Raw genomic sequence first — 13,410 nt, forward strand, 5'->3', positions numbered from 1 at the left:
CGAGTACCTCCCAAGGTTGATGGGGTCTTCGTCCTCTCATGCTGGTACTCGCCTTCTGATTGTTCGCCTTAGTGCGAGCACAGATAACACATGCTTGGACGTAGCTCTTAATTTCTTGACGCATGTGTATCCAGAAGAAACGTCGCCGAATCGAAGAATATGTTTCCTCTTGACCAGGATGCCCTGCTTCTGGATCATCATGATATTTATTCAGAATCCTCGTGGTTTGCGACTTCGGGATGACGATGACCGGGGAAGATCCAGGCAGATGTGAAATGTATTTGAGTATGCCGTCTTCGAGTCGGAAGTTCTTATAGCACATCTTAAACTGGACTGGGACAGATTGATGATTAGTGCTGCGTTTGCTGATCCAGGATTTCATTCGGTTACAGGACATGTCCTCAGTTTGCCATTTCCTTATTAATTCCAAATCGATCTCATTATTCCTTCGATGGATAGCAAGAAGCACATGATCGGTTTGAGGCCTCTTAGTTGGCAGAGGGATCTCTCTCTCTAATAAATTCGTCGCTGATACCTGCCCGTCCTCAGGATTTCTTGATAGGCTATCCGCCGCTTGATTGGTCACCCCAGGCACGTGACAAATCTCGAAGTCAAAGTCGGCAAGGATCAAGGCCCATCGCATGAGTTTGGACTTCGATCCAGATACTTGGTTCAACCACTGAAGTGAAGAGTTATCCGTAAATAGCCTGAACTTCCTTCCCTCTAGGTAACCTCTAAACTTCCCAACAGCCCACACCACTGCTAATGCTTCCTTCTCGGCTGTACAATAGTTTCTTTCGGAAGCAGAAAGTTTCCTACTGGCATACTCAATTATATCCTTGCTTCCTCCTTCTTTCTCGTGAAACAGTACAGCCCCAAGACCGACGTCACTCGCATCCGTCTGTAAGCAGACTTCCCGGTTTGTATCCAGATAGGCTAGATTTGGAGCATCACAAATAGCTCTTTTTATCTCCTGGAAGGCTGTTTCTTCCCTCTGAGTCCATTTAAATAGTATGTTCTTGTTGAGGAGGTCGGTTAACGGAGCAGCTTTCGTCTCAAAGTGCGGTACAAAACTACTGTACCACCCGCAGAGGCCTAAAAATTGACGTACCTGGCGTTTCGTTCGAGGTCTTTCTTGTTCTTGAATGGCCCTATTCTTCTCAATTTGTCTCTCTAATCCCCTGTCCGTCACTACATGACCTAAGTACTCAACCGAGTTTGATGCGAATTGACACTTCTTGACTTGGCAAGTAAGTCCGTGGATCTTCAGTCTTTCTAATATTCTAGCTAGGTGTTCCAAATGGTCCGAAAATGTCTTGCTATATACGAGGATGTCATCCAAATAGACCTGACAGAATTCCCCTGTGTATCCTGATAAGACTTCGTCCATCAGACGCATAAAGGTGGCCGGAGCATTCTTAAGACCAAATGGCATGATTCTGAATTGATAAAGTCCTCTTGGGGTAGAAAAAGCAGTCATCGGTCGAGATTCTTCTTCGACTTCGACTTGCCAGTAGCCAGAGTTCAAATCGAGGGTACTGAAGACTTTTGCCCCACTAACTTGCTTTATCAGGTGGCGTAGATCCGGCATGGGGTAAGCATCTGATATAGTCTTGTTATTAACTTGACGTAAATCTACACACAGTCGGTAATCCCCACTTTTTTTCTTAGGTAATACTATCGGAGAAGCCCATCTTGATACCGAAGGCTCAATTAAACCTTGGTTCTCCATTTCCTTGACCTTCCTTATTACAAATTTTCGCTTATCTGGGTTCAGTGGGTAGGGCCTTTGTTTGACTGGTGTATTATCCTTGCATGTTATTTTATGTTTTACCGTTGTAGTAAACCCGATTTTATCAGTGATGACCTCCGGGAACTTATTCAGTAATTTCTCAAGATATTCCTTCTCCTCCACCTTCAACGGTCCTGTTTTCAGTTCCGCCCATACCTTGGGTTCTACTGTTTGTGACTCGAGAGCTTTATTTTCAACCCATGCCAGTCTACATCTTTTCCTATTACCAAGGAATATTTCATTAGCTGTGTAATCTATCACTACCCCATATTTAGTTAAGAAGTCATGTCCTAAGATTATATCAGGTATCAAATCCTTGATAACCTTTACTGGTATGTCTATGACTTCAGGGGAGCATTTGGCTCGAAGGAAAGTACAACCATCAATCTGATAATGTGTGTGACGAACTGCCCCTCTGACTGTTTCCACCTTATCAGGACGCATAGGTTCTAAAAATTTAGCCACATTCATGCTCACAAACGAGTGTGAAGCTTGAGTGTCAAGGATAGCGATTACCAGCTTATCATCAATCGTCAAATTAATAGCCGGGTGGGGTGAACTAGGCTCATCACTACAAATTTGACCAATATATTTACCTTCCAGCCAGGTGTCATGTATCTGGGGCTGCTTCATTCCGGAACCCTCCTTCCCCCAGCTCGGACGGTCCCAAGCTAGTTATCCGGACATTGTCCCTTAAAATGTCGGATCTGCCCGCAACGGTAACATTTCTTGGGTGTCTCCGCTGTTGAGATTTTCGTTCTCGAGGAATGGTAACTGGTTTCCTCGTCCAGTTTTGCTACGATGTGACGGAGATCTTCAAAAGTTCTTGGTTGTGCCACTTTAACAAGTGATCGTACCTTATCATGTAGCAGCTCGATTATATAAGGAACGCTCGTGTCAATATTTTCTTTTTCATGAACTCGTTTAAACAGTTGGAGTTTTTGAATTATGAAAGCTCCTGCTCTCATCCCACTGGGTTGTGTTTCAGTAAGGAACTTCTTTTGGACCGACGCTTGAACAAACTCTGAGTCAAATCTCTGGACGAATTCCTTCTTAAATTCCTCCCAGTCGAGGCTGAGCCCTTTTATATTCTGCCACCAAGTCCCTGCTGATGCTTTTAGTTGTTGACTGACAAGCTGTAAGTATATCTCCGTAGGTATATTCGTCCTACCTAGTAGATATTCTGATGTCTTTAAGAATACTTTAGGACACTCTTCCAATCTCCCATGAAATTCTGGTAGGCTATCTCTGATTACCCTGGGATCGACCGGTATCCCAAGGGAAAGGTCCTTACCTCTGTTAGGTTGACCATTGCCTACGGAAATGTTTTCTTCCAGGGTTGAAATTTTTCTCTTAACCTCAGATTCAAACTTCGTAAGTTTCTGGCCTACTTCGGTTTTAAACTGGTTGGATTCCCGCTCGATTTCGCCAATCTTTTCTTCGACTTTGTTTTCCAAGGTATGCATTTCATTTACTACTTTGTTTACATCTAATTCTACGTTGTTGATTTTAACATTAATTTTTGTAATATCTTCTTTCAGATCTCTTACCAAGGAATTGATTCGGCCTTTTATCTCTAGAGCCTGAGTCTTGATTTTCCCTTCGAGTTTTTCAGATTGTGTCCCGATCAAAGTAGTTAGTTGTGTAAGCATCCGGTCGTTGGCTTCCTTCTCCGAAGCGACTTCAAAATCGAAGCTACCTGGGTCTTCTTCATTTTCTATCAGATCCTGGCGTAGTCTCTCTTGTAGTTCCGACTTGCTCCCAGCCGTCGGTAACCCTCGGGATATCAGCGCCTTTCGTAAAATCACGACGGTCATTTGATCAATCTTCATCATTAAACTTCGAAAATCTTGTCACGGTCGCCAATTTGTCGTTCTCTATATGCGATTTTCTATTTTACGCAATAAAAATATCACACGAGAACACTTTTACGTATTTCTAAAAGAAACAACTTTATTATCGCTACGAACTTATCCTGTCAGATGAAGAAAAAAACAATCACTCGTCACAAAAACAATCTACAAAGAAAAAATATACATGTTTCACATCAGAGACCTAATGGTGCTGTTCCCTGACGCCATATTGGAAGTCTGTGTGTCCGTACGTCCGCACGTTATACGTCCATGGACACGAAACATAAATATAATAACATAATACTTTCGGCTCATCATAAAACTTCAAAATACGAGTATTGAAGGTTTTATCATAATTAGGATACCTGTCCTACGACAATTTTGTGATCTTGAATGCATTGCTTACTGTATTATATCCTCCTAGATAATAAATCACACTCTTTAGCAAAACTGTGGCTATCAGTATTAAGTAAGACTAAATTGTTCTCCCAGTCCAGTAAGAGGCCATCCATATTCTCTATAAAATGGTAGTACTTGCATTATTTTATTTTGTACTTTTGCTACTACAGCCCTATTTGTCTCTTCTGTCTTCTGAGCCAGTATTCTTATTTGATTGATGAATGATGTCGATGGCAATTCAAATTTGGGCTGACGCCGGGCTGAATAGCTCAGATGTTTGAGGCGCTGGCCTTGTGACCCCTACTTGGCAGGTTCGATCCTGGCTCACTGTGGTGGTATTTGAAGGTGCTCAGATACTTCAGCCTCGTGTCGGTAGATTGACTGGCACATAAAAGAACTCCTGCAGTACTAAATTCAGACACCTCGGCGTCTCTGAAAACTGCAAAAGTAGTTAGTGGGATGTAAAGACAAGAACATTATTATTATTATTTAATTTGGGCTGACAGTTACTACCTGATGGGAAGAAAGGTTTTGTTGGAATATAAAGAGACTGCAACAAGTTTAAATTTAGAAAATATTGTTCAAGGGTGATCATTACAACTGAGTGTAATACCGAAGTGTCGTTCTAGTGGATCTTGATTAAATTTTGCTGTGATGTGTGAGCACTATCAGAATCAATTATTCCGTAAATACTCAGACACCTGTGTGGTGCTCTCAATTGTTACTCTAATGGATTCAAGAATTCTGAAGCACAAATATTCTTGTTCCTACTGAGTTTATTTCTCCATTTAATTAAGTTTTAATTTCCTCCTATTGAATCTTTACAAAGAGCTTCTGCTGGTGTAGAAGTCTTTATAACATCTATTGATTTAATTCCCGAGTGAAAGTTTGTCAGTTCACTCTCTTCAAATCCCTCAGACCTTCCTACCGCTGGATAATAGGAGGATTGCGGGAGATAGTTCAGACTTGAGCTGAGAACAAGCATGTGTGCCGCGTGCATATTTATACTGGCACATAAAGAAAAACTGATGCGAGATATAAGCAATAAATTCCAATTTAAAAATTAGTGTGTGTGTGTGATACGCAATGGCAAGATATACATGATTAAATACAGTATGTGAATTGTTCAGAGATCTAGTACAAGTTTCTGGACCTTTTATATATTTTTAGTACCTACACAATTTACTTGTTACTTGCTCTGGTATTGATAGTAATATATTGGACTGCTGGTGAGTCAAGAGTATAACTGGGCCTGTATATTAATCAGCTGATCTTGAAGATTAATATTGGTAGATTGGAGGAGAATGCCACATGTCTCCTCGCTTGTAATTCACCCATGTTTAGGTCCATCCGTCCTGTTGTACATCATACGTACTTCAGGAGCTTTGCTCGCAGGAGTGATAGTTTTCTTACAGTACTTGTACCTCCCAAAACATATTGACTGCTAAGGAGCATTACCTCATAACTAAAAGGAGAGCCTAAAAATGTTCTTACCGAGCTCGATAGCTGCAGTCGCTTAAGTGCGGCCAATATCCAGTATTCGGGAGATAGTAGGTTCGAACCCCACTGTCGGCAGCCCTGAAGATGGTTTTCCGTGGTTTCCCATTTTCACACCAGGCAAATGCTGGAGCTGTACCTTAATTAAGGCCACGGCCGCTTCCTTCCCACTCTTAGACCTTTCCTGTCCCATTGTCGCCATAAGACCTATCTGTGTCGGTGCGACGTAAAGCAACTAGCAAAAAAAAAAAAAAAAAAAAAAGTTCTTAAGTCATAAATTTCGGCCAGGTGAACTTGATATTTTTTCTGCAGCTTGTATGGCCTTCAATTATACCATAATATATTTTATTAAAATAAGAGTTTTGTCTGTACATTGCTCAGAATTTGAAAAGAATTGTATTCATGTATCGGTCATGTCCACAGTAACAAGGAAATGCACTTTTTACTTTTCCGTAATTTCTGTCTGTCTGTCTGTCTGTGCGCGCGCGCACGTGTGTGTGTATGTATGTATGTATGTACATGCATCACGAGAAAACGGCTGAAGAGAATTTAATGAAAATCGATGTGCAAAGTCGGGGGATGAGCCACTACAATCTAAGCTATAAATCATTTTATTCACGCTGAGTGAAATGGTAGTTTAGAGAAAGGCCTAAAATTTAAGTCTCAAATATATATATTATTAGTGGTCCTGTCGATAAATACTATGTAACTAAAGTTGTGTATGTTTAGTCCTCAGCCCGAAGGCTGGTTGGATCCTCAACAGCTCCGCCATCAGCTGTCATAGATGGCCTAGGCATCACTGAAGAGGCGTACTAGGGAAATGAGGAGTGAGGTAGTTTCCCGTTGCTTTCCTCACCGAGCCAGAAGTTGCTATTACATATCAGTCTGCCAAGCCCACTGAAATGCATGCAACAACCTACCCTATGAGCAATATTTTCACACCATTCATAGCAGGGACTGGCTGCAGAAGGAATGGCATTACTAGCATCACTCATACCTCAGTCACTTTCATTTTGTCAAAGCCAAGGATAAAGCTGAGACAGATCAATGAAAGTAACAAGATTGCTTTAGCCCATACCAGAAGACGTAGTGCACTGTAAACACTAGGTCCCGCCAGCAAAGGCATAACTAAAGTTATATAGAATTAAATTTCCGATCATTTATGTTTCACACATTTTTACCGTACTGGCTATGATAACACAGATATTCATGAATTAGTATTTTTGTTGTTAAGTCCATATCAATGCCGAGACACGAGAAAATGGGTTAACAGAATTTAATGAAAATCGGTATATAGAGTCAGGGAATAAGGAACTACAGTCTAAGCTATAAATAATTTTATTCACTCTCGATGAAATTGTATTTTAGGGGAAGGTGCCTATAATTAAATTTTTAAATACCTGTGTTATTGGTCCTATCGAGAAGTACTACATAACAAAACTTAGACTCTACATTTCCGATCATTTATGTTTTGTTATGTTTGTTGTGATGTTCTTTGTCTCTTAATGCTGCCACTCAACTCCGATATATGAGATTACCATACTGCTGCGTACCAAGTATAACAGCCTGACTGAATATTGGTGGGAAATAGCTGGGGGGTTAGAAAACTTTCTCCTTTAGTGTGCCATTTCTCTGGTTCATACATTTTCTGATACTGCTGGTACGTAACACAATGGTTCATCATAGTATTCCAGCTATTTGATCCCTACTCTGTTTTGAATGAGCAGTGTGCACACTTAAGGCAGAGGCTCACTTAGTAGTAGTAGTAGTAGTAGTAGTAGTAGTAGTAGTAGTAGTAGTAGTAGTAGTAGTAGTAGTAGTAGTAGGGTCTAGAATGATCATTTAGGCCTATTACAAATTACAGCATCACAATTCACTAAATAACTCAAAATTCAGCCCTGAAAAGAGCCGTTTCCTAAGAAAAGCTTCTTGCTTTTCACTTTCATTAAATTCTACAGTCATTTTATTCCAAATTAGCAGTGAAGAGGGGGTTTCTCCTGGCTTGTGGGAAAAAATTGCCTCCAACTCAGATAGATTTTCCTGCCGCCAATGTAGTGATTTGAGATTTTCCGACTCATCGGGTACTCTTAGGAAACAGATTAATAAAAGGGCATAGCTTTTGCCCTGGCACTGTCCACTATTCGACCCCCCCCTCCACTGAAAAAAGACGAACAGTGTACACGGATCACGGCTGGCTTGGTCATTCTAGCTCTGGAACTTTGGACTGTTAGATTGGCAGTGTAGTACTGTTTATTAAAAGTGAGAAAATGTCTGGTTTTTCATTTATTTCATGTGAAAGCATTGCTTTTAATCGCACCATTATTACTGACGTCATTGCAATGACCTATGTTCATTTCAGTTGGGAAAACCACTGAGACAGTCTTTCTGAGGATGTAAAAAGGCAGGTGGTGAGTTAGTGAGTGCCATTATGATGAAAACTCCCCAACCTGATTGTGACTGATGGTACCATTACAATGAACATTCCCTAACCCAGTCTTCGTTCGAGAAAAGACATTTGGTCACTTCCCCGTCGCATTTTTAGGGTAACGTTAAGGACTATGCAATTTAATACAATCTTGCTCACAGCGTGTACACTACCTAACCTAGAATTATGTATACAATGTAGAATTCCGTAGCAAAGCACGGGTACATCAGCTAGTTAAGAAATAAAAATTTGAAAGGAAAAAATTTGACTTATGAGGTATCATCACAAATAATATTCTCAGACATGGAGAGGTTTTAGAATGGATTATAAAATACTGAAATGCTATGGTATGTAGAAATTAAATTTTCACCAAAGGCACGGTAATTGCTTGAAATCATTATTGTTTATGAACATGGAAAATCAATACATAATATGAGAAGTGTAAATTATTTATAAATAACCTTGTTAGAAATGCCCATTCAATTACTTCTTCAAAATAAATCACCAAATAACTTGATGTTCTGACAAGTCTTCCTCCAATCTAATGTGGTAAGTTGTCAAAGGAATGTGCATCTTTTGGCAAAACTTCCTTTAACTGTTAAAGATGATGGATATTCAAACTCAGAATTTTCACGAAAATACAGTGGTGCAATATAATCCACTGGTGATTTTCTTTGGTTGTCATTGGTAGATTGCAGAGTTGTTCAGAAAAATGTTAGTTGCGTATGATTCCCAAGATACTAAAATTTAGAACCTTCAGTTCTCTACCAATGGGACAGATACACAAAGTCCAGGTCGAATAGAGGAGTATCATAGAAGCTCTGGATCTGCGTAGTTCAAACAGAAATCATTCAAAATAAATTTTCCTTAAAGATGGAAAAGGTTTCCTTTGGGCCTCTTGGAAGGTCAGTGTCTATTTCTTAGCTTGAGTTGTCATACAGTCTACTTCCATTTGAGTGTGTCCTTTCACTAAATACTTGTTCTCTGTTTTGGTATTATGTTTCAGTTCAAACTTGAATAAGGCATTTGCAAGCACAGTGTTTTTGTTTTGATATCCACAGCCATCACTGCAGATTACATATTTCTTTTTTTGGACTTCATACAATTTTTATTCAAATAGAAAATCAAGCAAGAAGCAGAATTTGATGCAAGAATTTACGTTCACACTCAAAACTAAAAACCAAACCCCATGTCACTTAACGCCCTTGAAAGGGCTCTGGCCTGCCCAGCAACCGCTGCTCAGCCCGAAGGCCTTCAGTTTTCGAGGGGCCGTGTGGTCAGCACGACACATCCTCTCGGCCGTTATTCTGGGCTTTCGAGACTGGGGCCGCCATCTCACCGTCGGATAGCTCCTCAATTCTAATCACGTAGGCTGAGTGGACCTCGAACTAGCCCTCACATCGAGAGAAAAATCCCTGACCTGGCTGGGAATCAAACTCGGGGCCTCTGGGCGAGAGGCAGGCACGCTACCCCTACACCACGAGGCCGGCACCTTCACTCTCAGCCCACTATTAACAAGTACAGTGGCTGAAAGTTAAATAATAATTTGTGTAATTGTGCACACACAGCTTTGTCTTATACTACAGTGCACCAGCCTTTAGATTGACACAATTTTACAGACTGTAGGTTCATTGTAAGCACTTTCATATTTCAGTCTTCAATTTCTCACAATTCCTTGTCCCTTTTCTTTTCCTTTGTGTCTTCTTTTTCGAAAATTTACATTTTCTTTCCATTCTACTTCCCCTAAATTGCCTGCTTTGCAAGAACAGCATACATCTTTTGTTCGTTTGATCATCTGCTAAGATGTAAAATGTATGAAATTTAATTTTCACTAAAAACACAGTAATTGCTTGAAATTATATTTGTTTAAGAACATGGAAAATCAGTACATTTTATCTTTGTAAATATCTAATAGCCATTGATTGCTATTAATAACTGTTTCAAGATACAACTATATGGTATTTTTTCTGGAATAATGAGCTGGAAGTTTTGGGAGATCCTTCAGAAAACTAACTGCATACATCTTGGTAAATTTCTTTCAGTTATAATTGGTACTGTATGTCTTAATACGATTTCCATCCTTAGAAGTCGCTGACCAATTACGAACACACCATTTCTTCGGAGAGAATATTTGTAGAAACATTTCCTTGCACACACGATGTTGCTCTTCTCCAGTTTTAATCAAGTTTTTCAAAGTACGTTGTCTTCTGATGTACAGTTTCTTTTCACTGAGGCTGAATTCTTTCCAGAAATTGGAATGCAACTCTTCCTGGCATCCTCAGGAATGACAGTGTACAGGGTCTTTCATATAAACCCAGGCAGAGTGCACGGTGTTTGTGCTCTGCGCTACGGTAGCTGCCTCATCCGAACTTACGTCGCGCATGACCGACCCGCTTTAAGCGTGTATACAATCTTATATGAAATTTTACCTTATAAAAGATGCAGGAAGTGTCGTCCTTCCTGGGTTATACAGCCATTGTATCTGGTAACCTCATTCTGGCTAAGGTGAGTGAGTTCTGTCACTGTAATGTTTCTGATTTCATTCATAATATTTTCTTTCAGTTCCTCCAATGTGGAGGATTTGTTCGATACACTTTTTCTTTCAGTTTACCCCACAAGTAAGTCACACACTGCATTTACTGTTGTCTCGAAAAAATTATTCGTCTTGCACTAACAACACACCAAACACCACTCTTCTTATCATAATGAGGGATTTCATAAACACCATTAGGATTTTCTGCACACCAATAGCAGGAGTTATAACTGTTCACACAATCATTAAGATAAAACCAGGCCTCATCTGAAAAGAACACAAGCTGTGGGTCAAATAAACGATCATTGAATGATGCAAGATACCACTCACAGTATCTCACTCTTGTGGCTGGATCAGCAGGTTTTAAACAATGTTAAAACTGTTCGTGTGCGCACATGTTTTTTATTGAGCAGTGAGCCAGTAAGTTCAAATTTATTTACAATTTATTTATTTACAGTTACGTGAATCTGTGCTCCTGTTGATGGCAGGAAATTGCTGAACAAATGCCTTGCGTCCCCGTCGAGCCGACTCATACTTAAAATAACTTTTACATACGAAAATACAGTGTTGCAATGATAACTGTCTCACCATGTTAACAGCTGAGATTCAGACTAGTGACTGCTAGGTCGAACACGTGCATACTCCTTGCAAGGCAGTAACTATGCGCGCACCTCCCGTACTGCTGCTTACGTCTTGGAGACCGCTGGGCTGTCTGGGTTTATACGAGAGACCCTATCTCCATTTTGACTTTTCACTGGGGAATTTGGTGCATCTTGGACCAATTTTTATGGCAAGTCTTGGCATGTCTTGAATTGATTTGTAGCCCATACTAAAGTTTCTTCAGTAGCAAACATTTATTACCTGAAATATCTGCTTTCTTCCTTCGTTTCCTTACTTCACTGATTGATTCATTCAATATATTGGCTTCCTTATATCCCTCACGAGAGGTGGAATAGAAGTTATATTTGGTCACTCTGAATGTATTTGTTGGTAGGAAAGTAATCAAGTGTTAGAGAGATCTTTTTGAAAATAAATCCACCTTTACAGTACTGGAAATTATTTATTCCTCTTACAGTAACATCAGTGGGACAGTTTCATCTCTAAGAGACATCTTCAGCCATTCAAGGAGCAAAAATAAATAGCAAAGATACATATGCATTCCTAGAAAAACACTAAATTATTTCTTAAATAACATGTCTTAGTCTTCTTGATTTACATTGTATAGACTCTAGTCAAATTGCCACTGTTATAGACAAACACTTCAAAACATACATGCAATTAAAAATGTGTCAATAAGCATTTATGTAAGTGAGTACTTAATTAATTATGTAAGACATGGATTTTGGATCTTCAGAAAAGATCATATGAATATTCTTTTTGAGGAGATCATTATTACATTTTTCGTAAAATCTACCACAACAAATAAGCACAGGCTCCCTACTCCCCCTCTCCTCTCCGCTTATACACTCGCTACTTCTAGCAGACAATCAGCTGTCCGTAGGCCGCACGCTGGCTGGCTGGGCCAAAGAAAGACAGGCGAGGAAGGTAAGTACTCAGATACACACAGTATTCATTCTTAATCGCATAACTTTGATCAGTTGTCCCTCGGATCCCCTCGTATTTCACTATTCTTTTTCTTTTAGACTTCTACCCTTTACCTTCTCCATTCAGCATTGACGTTATCAGTTAGATCAAGCCTGGCAATTCATCTCTTAATCACAATATTTTGAGAGATGTTTCCCTCTGAATCAGTAAAGTGTTGGAGCTATTATTTAAATATTAACTTAGCAATTACAGAACCTTAGAAGAACCATGAATTTAAAGACAGTACAAACAATTTTATAACTTGTCACATTTTAGTACTTCGGGATCTTTTCTGAAGATCCAAAAACCATGTCTTCATAATTAACTTTTTCATTTATATAAATGCTTATTGACACATTTAAAATTATATATATATTTTTGAAGTGTATGTTTATAACAATGGCAATTTGACTAGAGTCAAGACTAAGACATGTTATTCAAGAAATAACATAGTGGTTTTTAGGACTGTGTATATATCTTTGCTATTTATTTTTGTTCCTTAAATGGCTGAAGATGTTTCTTAGAGAGAGATGAAACATGTTCCGCTGATTTTATTCTAAGAAGAAATAAATAATCTTCAGTATTGTAATCCACTGATTCGACAGTTTCTACATTCAGGCCATCTCCTTTTATTTACTCCTAAGATGTTTATTTTTAGTCTTTCCATTTCCATGGTTGTCTTACATATTCCTCCTTCACAAGCACTCATACACTTTTATATATTCTCTGGAAATTTGAATAATATCTTTGATAAATTGAAACTAATTTTATTGGTTCCAGAGGGAAAAATCTTCATGAATCACATTATTATTTTTTGTTCACATTCCTGACAATTTTTAATTATATCTACTTGGAGCTAGGCTGGATTTGAGGCAGTTAACTGCTCATTGGTATAAATGTTGTAAAATTGTCATTAATACTTTCTGATGCAGGAGAGTCATCGATTCTGTTGGGTTCCTTCTGCAACGTTTGAATGTTGTCGACGCTACTGCTGCACGATGTGAATCTGAATTAAGTAAAATCAGAGAATCTGGAGATGCTGTGGACGAAGATGGTAACAAAGAAAATAAGGATAATAGTACTGGTTCAGCTCCTGCTGCATCAGATAATTCTCAAACTCAGCTGAACTCCAGTACTCAGACGACAGATGGGGATTCTAACATTGGAGGAGGAGGAGGAGGAGGAGAGGGTGATGGTGGCCAACCGCCAGAGAGAAAGCCAACTACTCTGAAACGGAGGTAAGGCAATCACAATAATGCAACTATTCCTTATGTTGTTTGCAATATACTGAAAATGTTGTAATCTTAATATATACTGTGTAGTAAGC

At 39.4% G+C, this 13,410-nt stretch overlaps 1 protein-coding gene across 1 annotated transcript in view; it reads left to right on the forward strand.

Moving 5' to 3' along the window:
• Tgs1 (Trimethylguanosine synthase 1) overlaps positions 1 to 13,410 on the forward strand; it is a 95,796-nt gene that overhangs the window by 44,170 nt on the left and 38,216 nt on the right. Inside the window, exon 5 of the mRNA XM_067135869.2 lies at positions 13,016 to 13,321. Coding sequence (XP_066991970.2) covers positions 13,016 to 13,321 — 306 coding nt within the window. The remainder of the gene's footprint in view (positions 1 to 13,015; positions 13,322 to 13,410) is intronic.

This window comes from Anabrus simplex, chromosome 1 (assembly GCF_040414725.1).
Source record: "Anabrus simplex isolate iqAnaSimp1 chromosome 1, ASM4041472v1, whole genome shotgun sequence".
Taxonomy (NCBI): Eukaryota; Metazoa; Arthropoda; class Insecta; order Orthoptera; family Tettigoniidae; genus Anabrus; species Anabrus simplex.